The 27,706-nt window shown below is 43.6% G+C and overlaps 1 protein-coding gene across 2 annotated transcripts in view; it reads right to left on the bottom strand.

The window, feature by feature from the left end:
• Nucleotides 1-7,225: 7,225 nt before the first annotated feature.
• BORCS5 (BLOC-1 related complex subunit 5) overlaps nt 7,226-27,706 on the bottom strand; it is a gene marked incomplete at its 5' end in the record, with an annotated part of 74,712 nt that continues 54,231 nt past the window's right edge. For both annotated transcript variants that reach the window (XM_082013943.1, XM_082013944.1), the window contains 2 exons: nt 7,226-8,001; nt 25,988-26,145. In XM_082013943.1, the coding sequence (XP_081870069.1) occupies nt 7,771-8,001; nt 25,988-26,145 (389 nt within the window). In that variant the 3' untranslated portion in view covers nt 7,226-7,770. The remainder of the gene's footprint in view (nt 8,002-25,987; nt 26,146-27,706) is intronic.

The following is a 27,706-nucleotide window of genomic DNA, read 5'->3' as shown; positions in this document are numbered from 1 at the left end:
TTAAACATACTGCCACTTGTCTCTGTTTACATATCAAGTGAAAGTGATTACATTACACCTATTTTCAGCATATATACACACTCTGTGTGTGCATATGTGTATGTAAATGACTTAGCAGTGCTCCTCACAGCCAGATTTCAGTAAAAGCCTGTGTCTTTGATATAAATCAGTTAATGGGGGTCAACACAAATCAATCAGATTCTTCCTGTCTTTTGTGCTCCTTCACATGTGTGTATGTTCTCCCATTCTCTCTATACATACACATACATTTGGGTTTCGTTTCCACAGTAGCCTTCTAAGGAACTGAAATCTGGTCTTCTGGCTCCTGGTGATTTCAGATATGCTATAGTCACCAAACGAATCGAAGCTGTAGGCTCAGTATTTTTAGGGGACAGGTTCCTGCAGGAGGAAGCCTTAACCCCATGCCCTGACTCCTGTCTGAACTAGCGTCCTGTTCCTGAACAATGCTGGAAAGGGTTTGTAGAAGTTTGGAAAGCAAAGTGGAGGATGGGAGGAGGGAAACGTGTACATGTTCAATATGAATATAATGTTCCTTGGTGTATGGCAAGCTGTTTAAGTGGTTCAGAGAGATGTGAGTTTCTCATCTTCTTGTGTCGTGAGCATTACCTGTATGTTATGATGAAATAAAATCAGAAATGGTACCTGTTTATATAGAACGGCTGAGGAAGGAGCCTGTGTGCCTCTGGCTGTGGAGTGTGCGTTACCTGCCTGCAGTATGACCTGCTCCCCAGCACCCAGGACTAGCAGGGGGCTCGTCCTTTTCGTATGTACCCTCCTCTGCAGGCACGTGCCTGTTGTTAATGCACGACACAGATGGGGTAGCTTTGGACTGCTCGGCAGTAACAGCACCAGTAACAGTTTCGGCCTCTTACCTGTCGCTGCTTACCCCACCTCTCTGCTCCCTCGAATAGCAGCAGTGCTTCTCTGCATTAACATCTTACCCTGCCCAATACTGGTGTGAGTAAACTGTTCCCAAGGCAGCGGTGCTAGTCTTTCTGAAGCAAGTTACTCCGAATTAAGTTACCTTAGACTGAACCCCACAGTTTTTTCCTGCCTCCCATACTTATTTGAAGAATTAGTTGTTTAAAGACTTGTTTTGCCCGATTCTGCCAGTCCTGAAGCACTCGGAGGGATTGCTGAGGGAGGAGTATGCCCCTCATTGCTCCTTCAGAGCCTGTACAACTCTAGCATGTAAACTTCAGTCCTGCAGCAGAATATGGCTGCTACAATTACATCCTTAGATGGCAAAGCCTACAAGTTCGTGTAATAGCATCTTCAAACTCAGGTGCAGTCAACAGCAGCTTTTTTTTTAAAAGGCAATTTTAATGCATAATCCCAGAAAGGGAAATACAGTATCTGTGGCCTCTCTAGAAGAGACCATATCATCAGCCAGAGTGCAAGTAATAATCTGGGTGGGTTTCTGTGCTTACTTTCTGCAAAGAAGATGTACGTAGAAAGCTTGCATCTAATTGCACAGTAAAACAAGAACTATGTTCAATGTTAAATGTGAATGGCATCAGCTTGATAGCCTACAAAATAGGTTCACTTGGCAATCTTCTAAGAAGCTCTAGCTTCCCTCACCCTACTCCCAAGTCCACTTCCGATCTCAGAAGGTCAGACTAGCCGTGTTTGTTCCCTTTACAGTCTCTTTTTTTGAAGTATGCACTTCAGCTTTTACCACTCCTCCTCCTACCTGCTTCGCAGGACTTGCTCTGCTCTTGTTCCTCCATTCTTCCACTCTTGCCCCTGCCAGCAGACAGCTGTGTGAAGAGAGTCTTACCTCCATCTCCAGTCAAAACCCAAGAGGCAACAGAAATTTGTCTCTCACACATCATCAACATTTAATTTTCATTTCATTGACTGGCATTACTGGGAAGAGGTCCCTGAGGTCACTAGGCTCTTGATGTCACCATCACTGTTATATTCCTAGAGCGAAGTGGACTGAAAACAGGGCAAACCTCCCCCCAGCATGGATCAGGTAGCCTTAGTTTTGAGGGGGCTTAAGGGGGGGTAAGGAAGACAAAAATGTGATAATCACATGAGCTGCTGTTTTTACTAACTGTACGTTCATCAGCTAGCTGCTCATTATGCTTTGACTCAGCCCAAGTTTTAAATTGCTTTCTATGAGGAAGCAGTGGTTTCAAAAGCCCAGAACAGTGGCCTGGCGCTTCTCCTGGGGAAAGCACAGGAGTCCTAGTAAGGCTGTTACTGCCCCTTTTTAAATCTGAAATTACAGAGATTTAGCCAAACAACTCGCCTATCTAGACATTTTAATTAGATAGCCATGTCTTAAAGTTTCTGAGATAAGAAGTAGAGTTCTTCTAGTACTTTTAGACATTATAGCTTTATATTTAATACAATATGGCTATTCTACTATACACACAAAACCACGACTGGGAGTTCAGGTAGAAGAACAAAGAGCGTTGGTTACGTATCAGCTCAGGCCGGCAACTGGCCTTGCCCTTCGAACCAGGCCTACAGAGAACTTCTTGGCCCTCGGATCCAAACGGGTGCTCTGGGGCAAACTGAAGTGTTTCTGCAGCGAAGCCTTCGGCTAATTCTGCACTTTGAGAATATGAGCGAGAGCCACCATAAATAGTAAAGGAAAGGGAGCTATTTCTAGCCTTCTGCAACACCCCCCTCTCTGGAAGGGGCTGCTTTCCTAGCATATAAAACGCTGTAGAACACTTCTAGAGAACTGCCCTGCTCACTTGGAGGTATAGATTTCAGCTGCTGTTTACAGGGACCCTTCACCAAGTGCCGCTCCTGTACAAAGCCAAAGTGTGATATACTACAGGCAACGATGAGGCTGGGGCATCAGATCACTTTAAAAACTGCAACCCCCAAAACACCCTATACATTCATCTCGTGACAGCCCATCACCACTTTGCTTTCCCAGTGCCAGGAGAACAGCGTACTGCTGCAGGTACGTTCACTTACTCTCCTCTAAACTGCTGATTTTCTAAGTTTATTAGAATAACCTGTTTCTGCAGGAAACAGCTCCATCATGGGATGTGCCCCAAGCTGGGCTTCCCTCAGCGAATGACATTCAGCTCTTCTTACAGCACCTGCCCCTTGCTTTTTTAAAACAGAATTCTGCTATCTGCTTGCAGAAAGCTGGTTGCTTGGTCTTTAGCAACCCCTGTGACACTCCACTAAGCCTCCAGTATTGCTGTGCCTCTCTGTAATTCGGCCCGCGTCAGAATTAAGAGAACAGAATCGAATGCTTCATTTGAACGCTACACTGGTAACACCCCAGCAAGGTACTGACAAAACCTACTGCCGTCCTCATTTATGTCTGTGGCCATGTTAGGGCCATCATACTTCATTACCTCCACAGCTTTCCCATGAGATCCGTTAAAATACAAAGCTTTTAAAAAGACAAAAGGGTTATTTTGGGCAGCTGATATTAAGAATTGCCCTTTGAATGCTGCACTCCTCTCCCACACCTTAGGAGGACTAGCTCTGTAATGCTGTCGGTAGGCCGAGCACAGCCATGACCATCTCACACCTGCCTTGGCTTTGTGGACCACTGGGTGAGCTACTCTCCTTTCTGTGTCACCTTGCTGTCCTGTGCAGGCTCACATTATGAAGTTAAGACCTACCTGTGGCAGCTGAAAGCAAGCCAACAACCCCCGGTGAAGTACCAGCTGAAGAGAGGCAGAAGCTTGGCTAGAAATATGAACTCCATTCGGTGACGTGCAAAGAGCCGGCAGGAGGAGATGAGCAGCCGGCAGGGCAGGGGCCACAGTGAAAGCCACCCTGCCCCAGGATACCCAGCTCTAGTTCCGTCTGCGATCTGGCAAAGAACTGATGCAAAGCATCTGTCAGAGCACGGGCTCTTTCTGACAGGCAAGTAAGTGTGGGGGGAAAAAAAAAAGAAATGAGAAACACTTTGCTGCTCATGTTTAGTCTTCCTGCTGAATCTTGCGAGAGCCGTTGGGCGCACACAAGGTGCAAGTGCCCTGACAGAACAGGCAGAGAGTGTCTCACACCCAGAGAGCGTCTCACACCGCAAGTGCTTTGTGCAGGGAAGCTACAGTCTTACACGAGTGTCTGAGTCCATCGATCCCAGACCCTCCTCTTTATCTCCAAGAGGCTAACAGTACTGAAAAGGAAGGCAGCCAGCTGAACTATGGCCCCGCGCCGCTGCTGGCGAGTCACGAGCATCTGTGAATGAAGAACAAGCAAGGCAATCGGAGAAACACCACACTTGGAAAAGAGCGATACCAAACCTTTTAATGCTGGAGCTGTAGGACACGTAGCACGTAGGCAGCTGAAAGAAGAGCAAGTCTGCAAACAGGATAATAACCCCTAAAGCAAAGGGCGCTCAGCCACAAGGCTGGTAATCAAAATACACTCTTGGCAGCTCGGGAACAGGAGGGATGTTACAACAGTACCTCAGGTGTGAGAGAGATGGGCTGGCTCATGCAATGATTGGGCCTGTGAAAATGCATATTTCCACTCTTTCTCTGTAAAAGCTTAGAGGAGGGGAAAACACACTTTAAATATTTAAATATATTGAAATATATTTAATTTAAAATACATATATTTTAAAAAACCCAAAAACTCTTTTCTGTCCCCTTCACCGGGTCTTCACAGAAATTGCCCTGCGATAGGTTGGCACTTTAGCACCTGTCAATGCATTAAATTGCATAAACAACGGCAACAACAAAGCAAACCTCTTCTGCATGTGTAGCACACTGACCAGTGCAGGATGCAACAAGCACCAGCGGCAGCACAACAGCAACAGCAGCGTCAGGGGAAGAACTGGAGCAGCTCAGGCCAGCAGGGAACCGCAGACCCAGAGACTCACCCTCTTCTCCAGCTTTTCAGAAGACTGCATCTCAAAAAGCTTAGCCTGCACCCCAGACCACACACCACCTAGAAAGCAGGAAAGGGCAGAAACGTCTGTTTGCAGTGGAGCACACCGAATTATTCTCTGTTCGTTGCACGATGTGGTAGGACTAACAGCTACTACATTCGTGAGAGATACCTGAGGCCTTCTCCAACAGTGTTTGGCTTGGAAAAGGTAATTCATAAGCAGAAAGGTAATTCAAGTCGCAACTCAAATCTCCTGCTGAACAGCAGGAAAGGGAGTAAAGCAACAGTGTCACCTTGAGCATCAACTGCATCTGAGGTGACGCTGAAAGCAGCGTGCAGAGCAAAGTGAACGAGCAGCAGCCAAGCAACAAACAGCAGCTCAAGAAGACGTGGCAGGCAATGTCTTCCCCTCAGTGAGAGGTCCAAAGACTTACAGTTAACGAAGCCAGTGACAATGTTTTAAATAAAACTGTAAACCATCGTTCGAGAACAGTTGGAGGGTGCACACTATCTCTCAGTACCCATACGAGAGACTATCACCTGTGGAATGAAGTCACCTTCATTCACCTTCATGGCCTGTGTGCTTTGGAAGAGGCCTTCATGTTTCAGCTCTGATTTTTTTCTAGTTAAGCTATTAATGTCTTTCACAGCTTATCCTTGCAGCTCAGAAAGCTCTAGCTGGGAGGCCTGGCAGCACATCCGCAAGCTTAAAGGCCAGTGATCATAGGAACAAGCATTTTCTCCCATTATCAGCCAAAGGTCTAGGTGTTTTATAGCAAATAAGGAAGGAACTGATCTGCAGCCCTCACTCCTGCAGCCTTCAGATAGGAATACGATTCGCTTGCCCTCATTAGCACCGCAAAGAGCAATGCTTTGATCTGATACTTAATAGCATGAGGCCAATGTCTAGAAGCTTTACAGGAGAGAGCATCTGCAGCCTAGCCCCTGCCATGAGATCCAATATCACGATCTTCCCACCAGTATAGGCTTCCAGCATGCCAGGGTGTGCGATATCCAAGATCCCCGTCTGGCAGACGGCTGAATGTTGCACATTCTAAACTTCCAGACAGCATCATCTGGACGAGGAGGACAAAAACGCCTGCGGCCGCTATTTAAAGCTACTCAATATTCTGGTGTGTCTCATGGTGGGAGGCAGAGACGTATTCGATGATGGACAACGAGGACTCTCATGGGCACAGCCCTGACAAGCCGGTTTTCATGGGTTGTTAAGTCTCACGTAAGCTTTTAACAAACCAAGTGTAAAATACGGCAGGACACGTGAGCAAGGATGGAAGCCTGATGTTACATCCCGTGCAACATACAGCGTACACCTATGTATATACAGCTATGTAACAACTCTGGGGTGGAAGCCGTAGACAACCAGGCCCACTCTGCTGCCTTTAGCTGAAAATCTGCTGAGTTCCTTGTCATCTCTCAAGCAGCCAATCTTGGGCTGTCACACTGACTCTCCCAAAGACAGCTGTCCTCACCACTGCAACTGCACTCCTGATGGGCCCTTGGGCGCACTTTAGCCTCCTTGCCAGCAACAGCATCCTGGGACTAACATAAACACACAAAAACCTACCCGTGACCCGGCAAACTCCTCGCTTCTGGTTTCACACCCTTTCTGCTGCAGGCAAGAGCTGCCACGCAATGGTGACCCAGTGTTAAACCTTATTTCTAAATTCATGAATATTTTTACAGCAGCGTTTATAATATCCCCCCTGTTTTACATGGGGAGAAACCAAAGCTCAGAGACGTGCTGCAAATTGCCTGCAGCCAGCAGACCAGCGACAGGCGTGGCAACCAACCCACCTCCTACGGGCCAGCCCAGCGCCCGGACATGCTGCCTGCCTCCCAGCGGGGCCCTCGGCTTGGGAGAAGGCAAGAGCATCCTGTTGCCTTTAGAGCAGTTCACTCAGCGCAGTCCCAAAGGGCCGTGTGGCTTCAATCATGAAACACCGCGCTCAGGCAAGTTCTTGGCATGATGGCAGCTAAGCCAAGGAGAAGACCTAAAGGATGTCTCGTATCTCCCCCCTCCAACTCTATACACTTGAAAGTAAAGCTACATCCCTCTAGCAGAAAAAGACAGCACCATGATAATTGGAGTGTCCCAATAAAAAAAAGACACCTCATGTCCAAGTTTGAGATGCAAAGTGAGCAGGTCAGTGCCAGTGCCTGTCAGAATCACTGTGCAAGGTGAGGGACATGAAATGCCACCAGCTGGGGCACAGAGACATTGCCAGGGCAAGGGGGAGGGGAACGCTAAGACTTGCTTAACATTAACAGACATACACATCTGGACAGTTATTCCTTTACAGCCTCATGAATTAGTGAGCCCATAAAAACAGGAGCCTCAAGGAGGACAACATGCCAAAACCCTGCCATGCAAACCATGTTAATTATGATAATAGGCAGTTTTAATAAGCCAGCTCCTGGCTCTTGCACTTTCACCTATAAAACATACATATTTCCAAGGCCAGGGGATCTCAGAAATACCTGCCACCCCAGTGGCACAAAAACCATGTTAAGAGGGTTTGTCACACCCTGTATCCCTTTGAATTTTTCTAGTAGAAAAAAAAAAAAAAAACCCAGATGAAAGCAAACTCCTGCTCTGTCAACCCCAATCTAGTCACAGCAATGAAACAAATGTCTCTGCACAGGCAGTGGTAAAGGAGACAAGAGGGCAAGAGGAGGGAGATGAAAGAACGGTAAATCATCTTCTCCAGACGACGGGACCAGGGAGCTCCTGGACTCCTGGCTGCCCAGTTCTGGCAGCTGACGCTGCTCTTCCTCCGATGCCCTGGCAGAGAGTCAAGCAGCACTGCCGTCCGCTTCACGCTTCTGCCAGCCCAGCCCGTTGGAAGTGCATCTGTGCCAAACACTGGAGGGTGGAAGGCAAGGAGGGAGAGCCCGCCAGATCAGCTAAGACTTTAGCTCCCGGTCGGGTTTCATGCTGAAGGGCTCCAGCCTCTCGCTCTCTGGCAGCATGCTGTTCAGCCGCTCCATCAGCGGGATCGTCTGGTCGATGCCCATCTGTATACGGCGGAGGATGGCAGACATCTCATTGACCTTCTGGATCTGCTCCGCATACTTGGCATACTTCTTCTGGCGCTCCTGCATGAAGCTATAAAGAGTTTCCACAGAGAGGTCCATCTGTTTAAAAACAACAAGCAGAGCAAGGTGCATTAGGCCGACTGTTACCACAGGCCTTTCAGCAGGTTGTCTTTCCTAAAAGCAATCCAGAAGCACGTTAGACGCCCCACTGGAGCTACCAGCCAGGTACAAAGAAGCTCCTCTCTTAGGGCACAAGAAGTTTGTCATGAAACAGAATGATTCATAGATGTATACCAGGGAGGAGATACAACCACCTCAGTTCTACACTTAAACACTGAGTATTTGATCAGAAAATCCTTTATTTACAGGGTTGAAAGCCAAGAGGCACTGCCAGGGATTTCCCAGTAAACTATATGTATATCCTCCAAGTTATTCAAACCCTGGGAACTTGTGGCCTCCTCCTACACCTGTAGTATACTTTCAGTGGAGATTGTTCATTCACAAGCATTAAAGCTCTACCATAGTTGCCAGTGCTAATTTCATAATCTTAGCCAGATTACTCTGCGACTAAGCCACTGCTGTTATTACCATCACCGTCTGGAAAACTCCTGCCTTTGGGAGAAAACCACAATGGATTACTAGTGTCCCTGATTTCCCCGAATCCTAAAAATAATGTGTTATGAGTGACCCCAGGAGAGACATTAAGTAAATCAGCCATGCAATTAAACACAGTAAGTACCCAAACACAGCTTTAGTGTGATGACAATGACAGGAACTGCAGTGCTATTCCTGCCACTGAGTGACGAAGGCAGCCTTTACAATTCACAGCCCAACTTTCTCTTCAGCCAGACCTGTAAACTCCAGGCAGGATTCAGCCGATAGCTGCTAGTACCGCATGCACATGAGCCAAGTCCCACGGTTTAAGCTGTTTTACATGTTTTAAGACATAACATACATTCAGAGAGCTCAGCAATAGATCTGCTCCACGCCCTCAAGCACACACCTGAAGCTCGGTTGCTTCAGCTCTTTGTAGCCTTGCTCGACAACCCCAGTTGCTCCGCTATGATGGCTCTTCAAACTGGTATGTCTGAGCAGTTGGAATGCATCCTGCAGCCACACGCTGTCGTGGTGGAAAGCGGTCCCCTCGCTTGGGACTCAGCGCATGCCTGCAAGCAGCTGCCGAGTGAAGGGCAGGAGTGGACACATGCTGACCAGTTTTAGCCCACTGCCTCCTCTCATCACCGTTTTCCCAAACCTCTGCCATCTAATTACCCCCAGAGGAAGGAGGTCACTGCTCACAATGAAGCAGCCTCAGGGCATTGGTGCTGAGGATTCCTGGTCTACCAGGAGTCCCTGGTTCAAACAACATCCCTCGCTTTAACTGTGTGACAGTGTCAACCCATTCGGTGGGGGACAGTGACCGTACCTGTCATCAGGGATGACACAAATTTACCGGTGCACTGCTAAAAAACAAGCTGTGCTGACCAGATCTGACTTACATAGTACTTAACGGGCAAGTGTAATCCTGACGCGGTGCACAGTGGTGTGGGGCTGTAGGGGAGAGCCTGCAGCAAGGGGAGGACTGGGTGCAAAGCTGGAAGGGGGATCCCCCGCCGAGGAGGGAAGTCCCACCCAACTGAGCACTGCCGTCCCGCTGGCAGCACAGTGTTTGACACTGGGGGAAGAACTAGGGGAGCTGTGTTTCCTGACAAACGTCCCTTTCAAGCCCTGGGGAAGAGGTCAAGACAAAAACAGTTGGGCAAGAAAATATTTTATTGAGAAACCTAAGTTACAAACAGCATTGAAAACAAACACACAAGTTTCCACTGAACTGTTATGGGGATTGGGAAGCTTTCTTTTCCTACCTATCACATCCATCAGAGCTGGACACAGTACCAATTAACCTTTTATTTTGCCTGTACTTTCTAGTGCTCTCAGGCTGAATTTCTCCTTTTTGCCTCTGTGCTTTCCTGTGAATTCCTCCCTCCACACTTTCATTCACGGCACAAAATAAAAACCAGCAGAGCAGGAAACTCCAAATAGAGTGGAAACAATTTAAGCCTACACAGGGGTTTCTATTAAAACCCCAGCTTAATAATTTAGTAGCTTGTTGCTAGGTCTGTAAATTGAAGTGTGTAAAAAGCAGACCACCACCAGGTCTGCACGGGATGGAAGTAAATTCAATCCAGCACCTAAAAACATCCTACCTAATGAGAGACAGTGGCATGGAGTGGCAGCCAGTCGGAAACCTGCCAAAAGCCAGCATGCCTCATTAAACTGAGCAGTACAGAGGACCCAGGCAGAAACCTCCCCTGGTGCTGAAGTTCTCCTTCACAGGCAGGTTGTCCACATGGTTCACAGTGCTGTGCAAGAGGCAAAGCTCACATGCACCAAACTTTGAAACAAAAATACTGAAGACCCCCTTTTTGTAGCCCAGAAGGCCAACCATATCCTGGGCTGCATCAAAAGCAGTGTGGCCAGCAGGTCAAGGGAGGCGATTCTGTCCCTCTACTGTGTTCTGGTGAGACCCCACCTGGAGCACTGCATCCAGCTCTGGAGCCCTCAGCACAGAAAGACATGGACCTGTTGGAGAGAGTTCAGAGGAGGGACACAAAAATTATCAGAGAGATGGAACACCTCTCCTATGAGGACAGGCTGAGAGAGTTGGGGTTGTTCAGCCTGGAGAAGAGAAGGCTCTGGAGAGACCTTACTGCAGCCGTCCAGTACTTAAAGGGAGCTTATAAGAAAGATGGGGACAGACTTTTTAGCAGGACCTATAGCAACAGGACAAGGGGTAATGTTTTAAACTAAAACAGGGCAGATTTAGACTAGATCTAAGGAAGAAATTTTTCACAATGAGGGTGGTGAAGCACTGGCACATGTTGCCCAGAGAGGTGGTAGATGCCCCATCCCTGGCAACATTCAAGGTCAGGTTGGACAGGGCTCTGAGCAACCTGATCTGGTTGAAGATGTCCCTGCTCACTGCAGTGGAGTTGGACTAGATGGCCTCTACAGGTCCCTTCCAACCCAAACTATTCTATGATTCTCTGATTCTCTCCATTCCAATAATTTTTATCTGTTGATTTTAAGGTTCCTTGTGTAAGTACCAGTAACATCCACTTACTGGAGGAAAACACGGGGAGAAGCTGAAGCTAACCTGAAAAAGGAAGAAGAAATGCAGAGGGGCCTTTCAAGCTCTTTGCTACTTTTGGACACATTCACAATGGCTATAAAAAAAAGCTGCCTCACAAACAAGAGAAAGGGTGGAAGTGAGTGTTTCCTATGGTTTCCCTACACCTAGTGTTCAAGTTTGCCTGCTGCGGGAGGCCATGGCAGCTGCACAGCCAGCGACACGAGAAGGACGACTGAAGTTGAATAACTTTGAGGAAAGGCCAATTTTTACTCAGACTGAACCTGGTCTTTTTAACTAGAAAAAAACCCCACCACCAAACCTATGTGTTAACTCCCGTATATAAATGCCAATGCCTCTTTGCAGCCTTCCTTGAAGCGGGCCTAAATACACACTTACATCCTTCCTGCCTCCTCCCCCTCCAAGCGAGCTCCTCCAGTGCCAGACCTTGTGCTTTTACCTCTCCTGGCACGCAGTCCCGTTCCTCTGGTGCTCAGACGGGGACTTCAGTTGCAGGACTCAGAGGGTCAGCCCTATTTACCCACCACAGAGACTAAAACTGTCCTTTGGGAATCTGCAATGAACAGGGAACACGCATAAGAATCCACTTAATTCCCATCTATTTAATTCCATACAGTAGCAATAAAAAGGATCTGGAGAAGGGGAGCTTAGGCAAAGAGTCCGCTCCCTTGCCTATAGCGAAGGCAGTCCACGCTTTTCGAGACACCCTCAAGGGTCAGATGAGTGAATTTGCCTTTTCTGACCAGCTCCCATCAACTCCCACATCCCATACTCAAGGCTCTGCCACAGTCTCTTCTGAAAAACACTCAAGTCTCAGCCCTCTTGCCCATCCCTGGCTGAGAAGCAATCTGGGAAGCACAGCAACATGCCTCAGAGCCAGCAGCTCTTCCACGCCCTACAACCATCTGCAAGTGTTAATATTTGAGCCATTGTTTCTGCTCTGCTTGCTTCAAGCTTCCTACTACACCAGACCACCGCAGTTGCGGGCAACTCCCCCATTTGACAGGTCACCACCCTGTACCCATAAATCATGACAGATGTGGAGCTGGGCTGTCACCAGCCCCTTGATGGCTTCACCATTGAGGTTTCACCACCACCAATTTCACCTTCAAATATCATCACTGAGTAAGCTAGCATCATCTCCAACTTACAGGTACAGAAGAGTTTAGAGAGTCAAAAGACTGGACCTGAAGCCTGTTAGGAAGCAACAGAACAAAAGCAGAGGGCACAGCCCAGCACTTGAGGTCCCAGTCCTAATTCTTGTCAAAGCAAGAGGTTCTGCCCAGCCTGGTCTTGAGGAAAAAAGATATGTTCTCCGTGAAGGAGTGAGAGCTCCCAATGAACATTGTCATTCCAAAAAATAATTCCTCCTGTTAGAGCAGCAAACCTGAGGCTGGACATGTCCAGAGTAGAAGACAGGATTTTTTCCACTTCCTACATCAAAAACGATCTAAGACTGTTTTCAGTTTTTCTTTTAGTATAGTCTCATAAAAACGGACAAGCCTAAACCTCACCTTGCTGCATGATGTACTTCTTTTGTACCGCCAGTAACATTTAGAATTTGGGTCTGTTTCTACTTCAAAGCTCTTGACTCCTCCATGGATTAGTAGCAGCAGGACACTAATTTATGCCTCAGCTTCACATTTTAAATATGAAATGACACCTACTGGGCTTTTCTTTCCTCAAATGAAAACAGATTCATAATTACTTCCAACAACAGTGCAAGATGGATATTTCCCCACTTAAAAAGGCACCAGCACAGCCCCTCCTGCTACACCATTCACATTGTCAATCAGTAAGGGCTCGCAGACTCCTCTGCGATACACAGGCCCATTTGTAACACCACACTGATGAAACACAAAAACAATTGAGGGTACTTTCAGACATCTTGCACACCACAAATTCTTGCATTCATTTCAGAATTCTTCTTGGCCCACACTGCCAAGCAGAATAAAGACATTAATTTAGCCCACAAAAAGACTGAGGTCAGCACTGGACACTTTCCAATTCTTTTCAAGAGACCACGCCAAAAACAAACCAGTGGCCTATATAATATGTCTTACCTGGCACGATTTTAATAGCACCTCTGTCATGGGCATGTAAGCGTCCTGAACTCTTGGAAACAGAGGTCACATCTTGTTTGTTCTATGACTGAGACTGAAAATTGCAGCTAGACACATTTTCCCTGGTTGCAGAACATGCAAACGCAATCAGAAGTTCATTAAACTTGGAATCAAATTGCTAGAGAGGCACTGCTGACATTCATAACAAAACAAACACATCTCTTAAGAGGATACTCTGTCATTCCCAGCTTCTCCACTCTGTCCTTAAAATGCCAATAAGACAAGATGATGTTTTGTTTCCTCCCCACTCAACCACAGTCTTCAAGAGCTCAGCTAGACATCCATTTGTCCTGTGTCCCTAACAATTTGCTGTCAGCTCTCATCCCCCACGGCTCCCACCCAAAAAAACACAGCAATTAAGGTGCAATCCTTATTCCAGAAAGTTCACTTGCTAGAACAGCGCTCCGAGCACAAGCAGCCTTTCCCTTCATGTTGTCAGGTGCCTGGCTGGGGTTAAATGAACTCCTTCCTGCAGCTGCACAAAAACCACATCTGAAAGTGACAGGCGGGAACATGACTGCATGGAACATTAGTCACGATGTGCTGGTGTGAAAATACTTTTCAATCAACGCACTTAAAACTGAAGACAGCTCCTCTTTCTGTACTGCTTGAAAACAAATGTGCTCAATGAATGGCTTTTTTTTCTCTTCCCCTCTCTCTTTGACAATGTCACGCAAAGTTAACACAATAGATCGTGATGACTTCCTGATGATGGGAACATCCTCTGTTTCTCCCACTCATCCCACACACTGGTAAGCGATAAACTTACTGGGGAGCATCTTTGCCAGGGTGGAAAACAGAGGCGCCCAGCCAAGGATCCCACGTCCTTCTCTTCAGTATCGGTCATGAGTACAGCTGTCATGAGTACCCTCTCTCTGCGCCACTGCCAGGTAAACAATTATAATGTGTGTTTAAGTATTGCTTATCACATCCAATACCAATCTCCATGCCAAAACGTTCTTTTTGCTCCCTCTGTAATTTGTCATTGCTGTAAAGAATTGCCAAGGGTTATTCCGTCTTAAGTATTGCACAGATCGCAGTCAAGTTAGAGCATGAAGAGTAACCATTTTAACTGGCTCTAACATTGAGTTTTAGTAATACTAATAGGTACATCAGGGCCTTTACTTCAAAAGATCTACAGCTAAATCCATACCTGGTCCCTTAGAGCTATAGTAGATACACGATAGCATAAGAGAGGCTGCTGCGCCTGTAACATCAAGATTTAACTATTTTGGGAGCCCTTGAGTTGCACAAAAGAATTCTGAATTCAAAGGGTAAGGTTCATTCTTGAAACTAGCTTTTCCACGTTTATGTAAATCTTTTCCTGCATACTGTCGTATTGGACAGGATATGTTTGTCGCTACCCCACAGTCTGACCTCCGCAGCCCACGTCTCCCTCACAGCTCCAACTCGAGCCTTCCCTCCTCGAGAGCTACCAGCATCCCTCTGCCAACTGGCAGCCCCCCAAGCTTAAGTTACGACTGCTATCACTAACTGTTGCTAAAAAAAGAAGTCCTAAAGCTACGATTAAAACAATACCTACCTCTCGCCCAGCACTACCGAACCAGCAGACGGAATTCCAAGTGCTTGAAAAAGCAGGGCCCCACTTCACAGAGGTGGGAGAAGACGGACAGCAAAAGCCTGACAACCAGCAGCCATCTGGAATCTGCTGTAAGTGCTATAGCGAGCTCTCCAGCTTGGATACATCTCGTATCACAGTCCTGTTCTACTGGACTTTCTTTACTTACATTTCTCTGAACACCACAGCTACTTACCATCTTTCTCTCTCAAAACAGCTAAACCATAACATAAGCAAGTGCAACTCAGGGCACAGTTTCACATGACAAAATCCAATGCGACCTCAGGCTGCAAAGCAGCCGTCCCACCCTCCTCCTTCAAATTAGCTGCATGATCACAGGCTCAGTTCTGCACGTAAATTGGCGGGGAAGAACAAAACAAGTTTGGTCTTCCCAAGCTCTCTCTTTCTCAGTGGTTTTGTTTTCTGTCCCATCAGCTTGCTCGACTGACCCGTCAGCCTGATGGTCACAGAAGCAGCAGGACCACCATGCAAAGAGAAGCACCATCTCTCCCGTGTTCCTGGATCCTAACCCAGCGTTGGTGGTGGCTGTGTCAGACTTGTAAATGCAGAACATGATTCTTGGAGAGGAAAAAAAAAAAAAAAAAAAAATCTGATGTTATCAGTAAGTTTTCTAAATTGTCACCAAAAAAATATTATAGCCATTTCTAGCTAATTGACTTTAACTAGTAAGGGCACTTTTTTAGGCCTTTCAATTGCCGCTTTTGTTAGAACAATCTACATTCATCTAAAAAGTCATCTTTAAAATTTATCACAACTGAAAAATGTTATATTACATTCAAAGCATTAGAAACGCTTCCATACCTCCCCTAAATGACAACGTTTAAGAAAAATAAGTAACAAAAAACGACCTAGACAATACAGAAGATTAATAAACCTGTGTGCATGACATCCTTACAAAACCTCTTTTGTGGAGTACAACTCCACAGAAATTAATAAGAAATTCCGAGCCTGTCTTTAATTAGTTGTTCCTGGAGAAAGAAAAATCTGTATCTGTTACAGACTGATCTGTTGCCTAAATGATAACTTGCACGACTCTTATTTCAGACTACCTAATAATTTTGCTACAAAATAATGGCCTTCAATTCTCTCATTTCCTGATTTTATGCTACTGCCATATTACTCATTCAAAACACTCCTATATCCAGCCAGAGATTGAATATCATAAGACAACAGCACTTGTAAATGTTATTTACCCTTAGGGTTTTATTTTATCATAAATTTCAGTTCTGTACTTTCAGCATGTCAGAATGCTTTAAGCAAGTTGGGTTTCCCATCAAAAATAAGCTTTGATTTGCAAAGAGATGACTACTATCATTAATGAGATGTTTCTCAGATAATACCACTGTTCTCATTTCAGAGTGAAAAGGTGCTATCTAAAATAGTCAGCATCATTACATTTGCAAGCCATCTGATCTAATGATATTATTCTCAGCTTCACACTTGGGACCTGATAGCTGTAGGTCTTCTTTTCCAGATGTCCTACAGGAGGTCTTTCAAAATTTTTCAAAAGGCAATGCTACCTTTGCCATATTTAGTCAGGGTTAGACACACTAGAAGAAAGCGTTTTCTAGAAGAGAATGCTACTTAAGAAAAAAAAGCTCTTACATCTGTTCTCAGAGAATGGGAAACAGCAGAGTTATAACCATTTCCTCCAGTTTGTGAAGCAGTAAAAGGATTATCTAGGACTCAAGCCTTTTTTTTGTCTGAGGAATTGCAGACAAACATGGGTTCGAGCACCCTGCCGCACTTGCACAGCCAGTCCGACACATCTGGTTGCCTCAGACCTACCTCCCATGTGCTGTGCAGATGGCCTGTATACACGCAAGAAGGCTGAAGCGTGAGATGTGGAGGGGCACACACCCAGCAGTCAGGAATTGGGGATTTCTGGACATCCGACAGCCCAGATGAAGCTTTTGCTCTTTCCTTGACAGCCACTGTTCTCACATGAAAGTCCAAGTCAACTTCTCCCCAGGGAAACTCAAAGGTACGTCAGCTCTAACAACGGTAGCCACCGATAACCTGAAAAATTTCTGAAAGATCTTTTTGAAGCTCTACATCACTTTTCGTGTTCAAACAGAACATGAAATGAGCCAAGTCCATCCCAGTGATCATGAAAAGGGGAGAATCTACTCCTTAATTCCATTTCCATAGCAAGATCTTCTGAGGCTATGATACTGACTATTGTTCAAAATACGATAACAAGAGTACCTACCACCACCAATGATCAACAATTCAGATGGAAGTTCAATGAGTGAGTATTGGTAACTCTAATCCATTCTTGAACATTAATTTTTATTGTGTTGAGTCACAGTGGCTTCAAGTTTCACAGAAGGCTGAGTTTTTTTCTCTCCTTGTTCTCCTTGATCTCTAGAATAAATTGATCAAAAGTGAGAAAGCATCTGAAAATTTACACTATGGCCTGGCAGGAGAAGTTATAATTGAAAATTAAGTAGTTCATCTTCAGTTCCCATGTAGCTTCGGTCAGGCATAAGCAAGAATAGAATTCTATAGACTGGATTAAGCAAAAGGAAAGGCTATGATCCAAGAATCCTTTCTGACCTTAAAAACTCTTATAAATCCCTTGCCATATACTGCTGTTATGTTGATTTGTTTTAAAACAACTACCTGAGCACCTTTTTCAGATGAAATTCATCTGATTTGGGATTTTATCTTTTAGATTATTTGCTAGTCCCAGCAACTGCTCTTCAACTACATCACTTTCTCTTCTGGGTTAAAAAAAAATAAAATAAAATCATACTTCTTGTCCACTACACGACAGTTCATACACTTGATTACAAGGTATTCTACTATACTGTAATTCAACATTTTATCCAGGCTTCCAGAGGTAGATGACACATCCAGTCAGGAACAACACCCACATGAATTAATTACTCATAAATTATATGTTTCATACCTCTACAGCAGTGTTGAAATAATGGCTAATAATGTTCTCATATAGAAACATTCATGCCCCAATAGCAGAGAAACATTAAGGAAACCTTACCCTTCATAAAAAGCAAGATGGACAGATTACTTGCACTAAGACTTTGTAATACTTTCAACATGAAGTCATCTCTGCAGATCACATCTGATTGTTATCAGAATGCTAATTATAGGGCTGCTAACACAAGGTCAACCCCGCTCCCCCAGCCTACCACCTAGCATCTTTAAGTCATCAGTACAACTCAAAATATTTGCAAATACTACTGGCTAACCTATCTAAAATGAACGTCAAACTGCTGAACAGCTTTTACCTAATATTTCTGACACCTTCCCCCACCTCCCCCCAATTCTCACTAAGGGGTAGAGCTGACACCTTGAAAATTTCAATTCAATATTGAAACAGGAGGTAATCATTAAGAATGAAAGCCTGTAAAGCTTTTTCTTTTTTTCCTGTATCGACACAATCCAGCAGGGAGGGAGAAGACCATTTTCAATCTACGTTAAACCCAGACTTATTTAGAAAGAGAAATCATACAATTTTCGGCCTTCATTTGACTAAGCCAAACAAGTAAAGCTTTTCCAGTTTCCTCCCTGACATTCGTCCACTCCCCAGGCATCTTTATTGCTCTCCTGTTGGACTATGAACTCGCCTTCCTTGAATATAATGAGAACTGCACACTGTGTGTCAGACCAAATCATCTCTCAGCCTTGTGCAATACAATCAGTGTGTTCCTATTTCTCATGGGAGTACTTTGTGTGATACACCCCAGGCTGGTACTTGCTTTTGTCGTATCTCAAATCTCTTTCATGCCCAAATTCAATATCAAGTCTGCTAACTCTGGAATGGACTTCAATATTTCCTACTCCTATCTGAAGATCTACAATGTTGCGGGGGGGGGGTGGGGGTGGTGGTGGTGGAGTGTGTGTGTGTGTTGTTTTTTGGGCTTTTTTCCACCTGGGGAAACAAGGCTAGAATAAGAAACCAAATTTCCTAGTTTAAACAAGCTGTGTGAAACTGAATTCTATTCCTTCTGGTATCTGATAATCATAAGCTCCACGCACTAGTCCTGATGAAAGCATTAATATAAGGCTTAGCATACTAAGCATACTAGACTTCCGATCTTCAGTGCCAGTCTCTTAAGCACCCAAGTTCTATGATAATACCAGTTCTGACTGCTACATGCTTGTTTAATTTTCTACTCTTTCTTGGAAATTTGGTGGTGGAAAGAATTCCAGTTTAGATCTTTTCTCAAAAGTCCATAAGAAACCAAAGCATAAGAGAAGGGAACATGCTGGAACTGATTTCACACATATATTCTAGGAGCCGAGGGACTGGTCCTTTCTACGCCACTGCGTGAAGCAGCGCATGTTAACACAACAGATTTCAGGCTGTCAAAAGTGCAAACAATCTTTCCTCTTCCTTAATAACTGCTAGATCACTTCATAAAGTTCATGTACAACACAGCACTGGCCATCTGCCTCAGGCATACACAGCAAGACATTCATTCTATGTATTAAAGTAACAATTGTGAAGCTTGAAATTTTCAAAAGCATTTTCCCATTTTGATGCTGGCTGGTTAAGACATCACCCCACCACTCAAGAATTCAAGCTACTTGCACATCAGGCTCGAGAAAAACAAGCAAGATCAACTAAAGGACATGAAGGTAGTTTCCAGCTTAACAAACCTGCACATTTCTTTCTGCATGATGGTGCCTGTGAAGATTTCAGTCTTTATAAATAACACTTCATCACAGAAGAGAGAAGAAATAAAGAGCCTGATAGATTGCCACAGCCCTCATCAATCTCACAATTCCAAGACGCCAAAAGCTGTATTCACGGTACTGATTTCTCCACAGAACACTTTGTTCCCTAGCTTTTCCAAAATCCATGGGAGCATGGCATTAAATCCCTTTAAAATACAAGTGGCATTTCAACCCAGGTTCTTCCCCATTTCAGAAATACTACACTCCAGGAATTCTCAGGCCTCTTTCCCTGGATTTGGGGCATGGCTAATTTAAGTCTGTGAATCAAAAGGCTCAATTTTGCTTGCACGTTAACACATGGCCTCATCTAGAAAGTCTTACATGTTGTGTCAAAACTAAACACCTCTCCTTTTTTATTTTTGCCACGCTTCATTTAACAGGCTTACTTTTGATCCTCTGACCCCTTCCCTTTAACGAGATGAAAGCTAACTTAGTGGTCTGACCCATATTGAGCACATGGACCTTGAAGCAAAGGCCTGACGTCGAAGAAGCACTTTGGACTCGGCAAGGCCATTCATATTTTGCTGGCCTAATTCAGTTTAGTTAGAAGTTGCATCATTCTCAGGGCATGTCGGCTGAAAACAGGTTTCACAAATAGTTTTGGAAACAGCTTTGATACCACCTACAGGGAAACCATAACTAACAGGAATGGTAACAACATCTCACTCAGCAGGGTACTAAAACAAACAAAACCAAAGACCAAGCAAAACACATCTCCACAAAACGTCCCCTTCATTTGAGTCCATTCTCTAAAGAGTCACTTGTCAACTGTGACTGGAGCACAGGATGAATCCCAGACATTCCAAATCTTTCTGCTCAGAGAGGGATGGAGCTAAGAAGAGTGACTGTGGTGCATCACCCAGTAGAAACTATGTGGGCTTGCAGCAGATACACACCCAGAGTCTAACTGCAGCTCTGGTTAATGGAGTCCTGTGCTGCATCAACCCTAGTCTCCAGCCAGGCAATCTCCTTCCAACGTTTCTGGACCAGGATTCATTCATTCCTGGGGATGGAACAGCTTCCCACACTTAAACAGCTTCTCCCTTTATCACCACCTTCAAGGTACCTTGTCCTTCAATTTCTACCAGGGAATGTCAAAACTTTACAAGCTGTCCCTACCACTGCCAGTCCTCTCACCTCTAAGGAGAGGAGTTCAAAGCCACGGGCTCTGCCCATAGCAAACCCATCCTTCCCTCAGGGTGGCACAAAACCATGTTGATGACCTTGATGACATTTTGCCCCTAGGTGACACGTCTCTTCGATAAGACAAACGCTCAATGTCACAGAAACAACTTAGTTGCAATAAAAGTCAAAAAGCCACAAGGCACTCACAAAAAATAAACTGAAATTCCTAAATCCCCAAATTGCCGGGCATGTTTTACTTCACACACGTGGTGACATGAATGGCCGAATCACAATTTATGAGTCTTAAATGCACAGGATAAGCTACAATGTGCTTGTATATAATGCTTGTATATAAAAGTGCTTTCTTGTTACTCTGTCAAATGCACCAGACTTGTTGCTTATAGAAAATAATTATTGAACTCCTATCCATAATTTTGAACAGCTGAAATATATTGAGACACACAATGTTGTGTATGTGTGGCTTCAAAAGTTATTTACTTGCCAAATGGTAAGGGATGTATTTCTGGGCATCTTAACTACATACTAGAGATACACATTACGATTACTTTTTGCAGTAAGCTGGTAAGAAAAAGCAAAAAAAACCCCAAAACCAAAGAAATTGAAAAAATATCCATACACATGTTATTCTGGGATATTTGTTCAAAATAATGAGCCATTCCCACAGAGGAATTTACAGGTATGAAACAAGCCATACACTGTAATTTTCTATATGGCAAACCAATTACTGATATTAATGTCTGTCTGGGCAAAAGTTGTTTAACTATTCTTAATAGTTAAGAATATAAAAGTAATGTTTATTATATTTGGAAGGGGGGGGAGTGTCCCCCATAGGTATGCACCAGTTTACACTGAGATATTTTTAATTTCATTTTGTATTGTAAAAAGTGTCTCTGTTTTCAAAATTATTGTCAGTCTGGGATTCCTATGGCAATAAAAGCTACAGAAAACACTGCATCGATTTTAGGGCAAAGCATAAAAGCCCTCCTAATAATCCACCTTCAAATACATTTTAAGCACAGTTTATCTAGGAACTACATTTGCCTTTAAGGATACATAGGATACTTCAAGTAGCACATCCCCTTTGCCAGTATTGGAAGTCTAATAAGAAATGCTGAAGATCTTTTCATTCAAAGCTTCTTTGAAAGGAGCCTATATGGCTTTCAGCTTCCCTTCTGCTTTGCCAGAAAGAAGCTAGGCCTAAATTTTCAAGTGTGACTATTAATTTTTGGATACTCAGCTTCAGGTATTTTGAAAGATGTGATTTTTTGCGAAGCTTAGCACCTTGTGCATGACAAAAAAATCTTTAAGACACTGACACTAGACAATTTTGGAGGCACACAAAATCATGTGCCCTTTCTGAAAACTTATCTCTGTTCCCCACCCTTTACCTATTCTGCTTGTTTCCTGTTCCCTGTTATTCACCATCCCCTATCAGATGACTCTCTAAGTTCTCTCCCTGCCACCCAGAACAGAGATCCTCCACTGATAAGGACTTAATGTAAAGTAGCCCTCTCCCTGCTTCATTTCTTTCTTTCCCCAAAGTCATATCTAGTTTAGTGATGGTCAACGCGTGCCTTCAAACTAATCTTGGCAGAAACCCTCCATTTTACAGATCGCAAAACTGAGGCAGACACTCCTGGCAAAAGAGAGCACACGCAGCTCTCAAACCCAGCAGCAGCTGGAGTTGTTCAAAACTTCGAAGTCATTATAATGCAGATCTACAGCACTGTCATGGCAGAGATGGATGTGGGATGCAGCAAGTTAAGACCTCCTGTCCATGGCTAGGACCCTAAACCCACCATAGAAACAAAAGAAAAACACTGCAGTTGACCTCTCTTGTCCTCACACTGATAGACACGTAAAACACCCAAGAATAGGCAGACCGAGATTGTTTTATCCCTGCAGCAAGTCATGGTTCACCCCTGCAATTTTTAGCCTGAAGTATCACATTCTCCATAAGGTGTGTCGTCCACTCTGTCCCCATCATTAAACATTCTGTGGCAAAAGCTCCAAGGTGCAGGTAAGATCAGTTTAACCTGTTACCTAGCCATAATTGCCTTTTATACCTTAGCATAAATAACACGTTGTCTACTGGGTTTTAAAAATGCACCTTTTCCCTAGTGTACTGATACAACAAGCTCATATGGGTCCAACTACCATCAGTAGACAGACTAGACCCTGTTTCCAGACCCATCTGAACAGAATGCCTCAGCAGTCAATAATGTGGTGATTCATCCAATAAGCTAAACATTTTCATCCTACAAAATACCAAAGCCTAGACAAATTACCCAGAAAATGCTGCATACAGGCTTTTTTCTTGAAAACTGTCAAATATTGTGAGATGCCATAACCCTGGATTAACACATACATAAATCCCAAATTGTTGTTCTCTTGTTTTTCAAACTGATAAGGAAAAAAAATTAAAAGGAATCCTAAATATTTCAGTGGTCCTGGAATTAATGCAGTATTGCAACAGATGGTGAGTCAGCTGCCAAAAATTAATATGAAACATAGTATTTAATGCATAGTGGTTATTCTTCCCTAAAAAGGTACAAGCACATCCTTTTCTTTTTGGCAGTGAAGACAAAGCCTATTGTCATAAAAATCAATCCCTTCCAAAACCACCAGTTTGTGTACAAGTAAATGTAACTGCTGAAGAGAGGCAGCTGAGTCAACTACCTTCAATCACATCTTCAATTCTTTCCCCTTCAAGGAAACGTTTGGATAACCGTATTTCTTCTTGAGAGACAACAGTCACAGCAACCTGAAGCCGCACAGGTTCTACATTTAGGAGCAGATATGGATCCAGCCAACACACTGCAAAGAAATTCTGGCTAAACTGGGAATGGAAGGCAGAGCACAGCTAGACTGTTTTGGTCCCCAAAGTAAGGGAACGCATAAATGGGCCTGCAGTAACTACTGTCAAACAATTTTTTTGTTTTCCTTAGCTTGTTCTCTTTCCTATTAAGAAACATTTTAATTCAGACTGTGTGCTGATTTACAAACCACCACAGTCAATTATGAGTTATCGAGGACCAATAAATTTAGCAACAGTACTTTTGAGTTTTGACAGAAACCAGGAAACTTTTTTTCTGGCCACAGAGCCAATGAGCAAAAGATATTTGTCCTGGGACATTTTTTCAAGGAAAGACTAAAAAAACCCTGGCTGCAGGCAGTATGACTGTAACATACTATACAGTAGGACTGTTACTGCACTTAGTACAGTCAGTGACAGTCTGAAAAGTGAACATACCTCAGACAAATGGGAGGAAATTGGGGACTGAAGCTCACCAACATTTTGTAGGAAAGTTAGAAGTACCAGTCCCTTGATAAGTTTGTTATCAGAAGAAAAACACTTCAATGCTTACAGTATTGAAAAAAGGAAAAGCAAAATACTGACTACTAAAATGAAGATAAAAGAATTTACTGTCTAGCTCATGCATACATTATGCTTTTTACAATACACTTCATTTTCTCTTTCATTTTTATGCTTTGCCAATGGTCAAAGCTTTGTCTCCATGGTGAAACTAAATCATTGCTGACAAATGGGTGCAGTCAAATGCGATTTCCTTTGTCTACACTTGTAATGAGAGATATACCCTGCTCTAGTTCAGCTGCAACCCTTGTTGTCAACAACTGCCAACAGTGGTTCGATTTAGTGCACCAAGGAGAGCCCAAACAATTTGGAAAGAATGATTTAAGCTGAGCGGGTCCCACCCGGCCCCTCCAGAACACACAGGCAGAACAGCCAATGCAAGAAAAACATTTAAAAATTATTAGGAAAATGAACAGTAAAAACCCACCAGATCTGGCAGGGGGATTGAAAGCATCTGAAGTTACTTAAGTGTTGTGACCAAAAAAACCCAAACAACCCAACTGACTTGTCAGTTGCCCGAGTTACAGAGTCACCCATTTCTCCTTCACTTTGTCAGAGATAAAGAAGCTAGTGACAATATTAGTATCATTGTTTTATTTATTTTACATGAAAAAAAAAATCATAATCCTTAGGAACATCACCATAGGTAATTTGAAAGAGACTCTGTCACTTGCCCTATAGAAGGCAAATCCAACTAATGCAGATTGCACTGGTGGCATCTACCATGACTTTAAATCATGTCAATATTCCCTCTCACACTTTAACAGCCAAAAGAATTACAATCTGCTTGGATTAATGCAGTACAGTGTCATTAGGCTGGCAATTAAATCCCATTTCTGAGATTGAGTCACCCACATCTGCAAATATCTTTGAATCTTGTGTAATAGCTGGCCTCAGATCTTGATACACCAAAGTAAAAAGGTCTTTTTAATGGCTCCCATGTTATTTTGGACTTACAACTTCATGATGACAGCAGCTTCTCGAAACAGCCCATGAATCAAATTTATTATCTAGTTTGTCATGTGAGATTTTCTTAACTCTAAACCAATAGAGCAATAATGAATCAAGGTCATTGTTTATATTGCATGAATAAAAATTAACCACCTGTTCAAAAATTTTTTCTTTTGACATTGAAAGGTATTTGTCTCATAGACTTTTGACATATGCAGCATTCACCAATTCTTCTACACATCGGGAGTATTTGAGAAAACACTCTTGAACAACATCTCCTCTCATCCCAGTCTGTCTTGACTTTTTATAAAATTAAAAAAAAAAAAAAAAAAAAAAGTCAGCCATCCTACTGCTCTTTCCAACAACAGTAGTTACACATGAGAAAGACAATCCAATTGCAGGATGCTCACCCCAGGAATTAATTTCCTCCTTGACAGTATCATTGAATATTTAAGCAGATCAGCAATTTTCAAATGATGGTTTAGTGGTAGGAACAGCAGCACAAGAAGATCTTTATACCATACGGATCAGAGAAGAGACAGCATGTTATGGGCTTTGAAAACAAAGCTTTTCTTCATTGAAGAAAGAAAGAAATACTACCTTCTCCATCCACAGAAGACGTTAAGATAACTATTTCTTTCCTTAAATTAGAGCCTAACCATGAGGCATAATAAAATGTATGCTATACAGACCTAAATAAGGAATGTTACCTTTAAAAATTTCAGTTATCTTTTTACTTCTTCAACAGTTACTTGCAGTACTTGCCATACCAGAGGAACAGCCACTGTTTACATCCATGGATCATAGGGCATAACCAATAAACACACCACCTAACAGTAACCACAACGAAAGCCAGGAAACTTTGCTTGAAGTGCACACCCAAAAAGTTTCTTTACGGAGTTTACTTTGAAGTGGACTGCAGCAAGTGACCCACAGCCATCTACAGCAAGCACCTGCATTCACAGCACAAGATGGCCAAGCCGATGCTCTGAGCCCTTCCCCACCAGAAGCGGGCACGCCGCAGGCAGTACCTCCTTGATCCGCTTCACGAGCGCATTCTGATCAAAGGCAACCGCTTCGGCACACTGGTGAAGATGATCTTGGTACCGGAGACACAACTGCAGCACCTGCTGAGGGTCCAGCTTTTCCAGTTTGCTGTTGGTCGGAGAGGTCTGCCCACTGAGGAGTCCTACAAGGCAAGGGAAGAACCAGAGTTAGTCTGACTGTTCATGTAACTAGTTCAGCTGCAGGCTGCGAAGCAGCACAACAAAGTCAGAAGAAAAGCTTTATAAGGGGTAATGAAAAACTAACGCAGGATCTCAGGCTACTGAATGGACTTCAGCAATGTAATAGTCCAGTGAAGACTAAAAGTGGGAAGAGCATGGACTAAAGATTTATGGATGTTTAGGATTCGTAGCAGTGCAAAGAACAGTTTGCAATACAGCTTAGTCCTCCTTGACAGAACTTGGACTCTAAATGCAGCTCCGTAACACGTATCAGCTTGGTTTTCAGTGGTATGCTGTGTAAAGTGAGTCCTATTTCTTCTCCTCCAAAAACAATCCTAAACAGTGAAAAATGAACGCCCTCCTCATTTTATGTATGTCAGAAGGGGAAGGAGTTGAGATCTGCATTCCCACATGGGCATGGGACTCAACTATTTTCACTAGAATCATGCTGTAAAAAACAGAGCTCTAAAGTTTACTGGTCCCCCAAAACACACCTGAATAAAAAATGACCCACCTAAGTTAAATTATTTAGGGGTGAGATGTCCATGTTTTGCCCACTTTGTCTTTTTTAAATCTTCAGAACCCTTTAATCTTCTAAGATTTTTCTTTACAATCTCAAAGACTAGCAATATCCCTTCTTTTCTTTTAATATGGAATTAAGTTCCTTACCTACTTGTGTGACCAGGTTTTACAAAAAGCTCACCAAAAAAAAGGTATTAGACTTAAAATTGGGACACTGGTAATATCCAGAGGAGCAAAATTATCCACAGAAATTTCTCCTGCCCATTGTTCGTTGCCTACATAGCGCAACTTGAGAACCTTTGCTGAGCTCAAGCATATGTGTGCCATACTGACCGCTTTCCCCAAAGCTTCTGGAAAAAATGATGCTAAAGCTAAGGCCATCCTTTTTTGCTATTTCATTTACTTACTTTGGTTTCATTTTCCTTAAGCATTAGCACAGCTTTTTTCTTGTCGGGACACCATCTGTGACAAACAGCACATACAATCTGTTTTTCTCAAAACATCTGTCAAGGTATGTAAACTGAATTCAGTGACTGCTCACATGTGCCATTTGGGACTCTCAGTTTACAGACAGGAAAAGACATTAAAAGAGCAAATGTAAGCAAGTATCACACTAAGCAATTAAAAAGTCATAAATGCCAGTTATTTGGATTAGAAAAGTTCTTCTAATGTACCTCAGTGGGAAATGGAAACTATTTTGGATGGCCCCCATGCCTATTGGAAGCTACAACTGGTGACATCCAGTTCTTGCCAAAACACAAGAACAAGATAGAAACCAAGACGTAAGTCAGAAGCATATTATGAATTTGAGAAAGTTAAAACTCTTTGAAAACATTTTCAGACAGAAATGAAAACAAGATTAGGACAGCAACTTCATCAGATACGATGAAGTAGGTTTCCTTTTCATCAATACTCAACAATTTATTCTCTCAAGATGCTCTCAATTACTCTTCAAACAAAACCTTTTCTTTCCTTATCTTAAGAGGAAAAAAAAAGATAATT

The sequence above is a fragment of the Phaethon aethereus genome (genome assembly GCF_964289735.1).
Source record: "Phaethon aethereus genome assembly, chromosome: 1".
In the NCBI taxonomy this organism is placed as follows: Eukaryota; Metazoa; Chordata; class Aves; order Phaethontiformes; family Phaethontidae; genus Phaethon; species Phaethon aethereus.
Note: the sequence above shows the minus strand (reverse complement) of the source record. Positions and strands in the feature narration are given on the sequence as shown.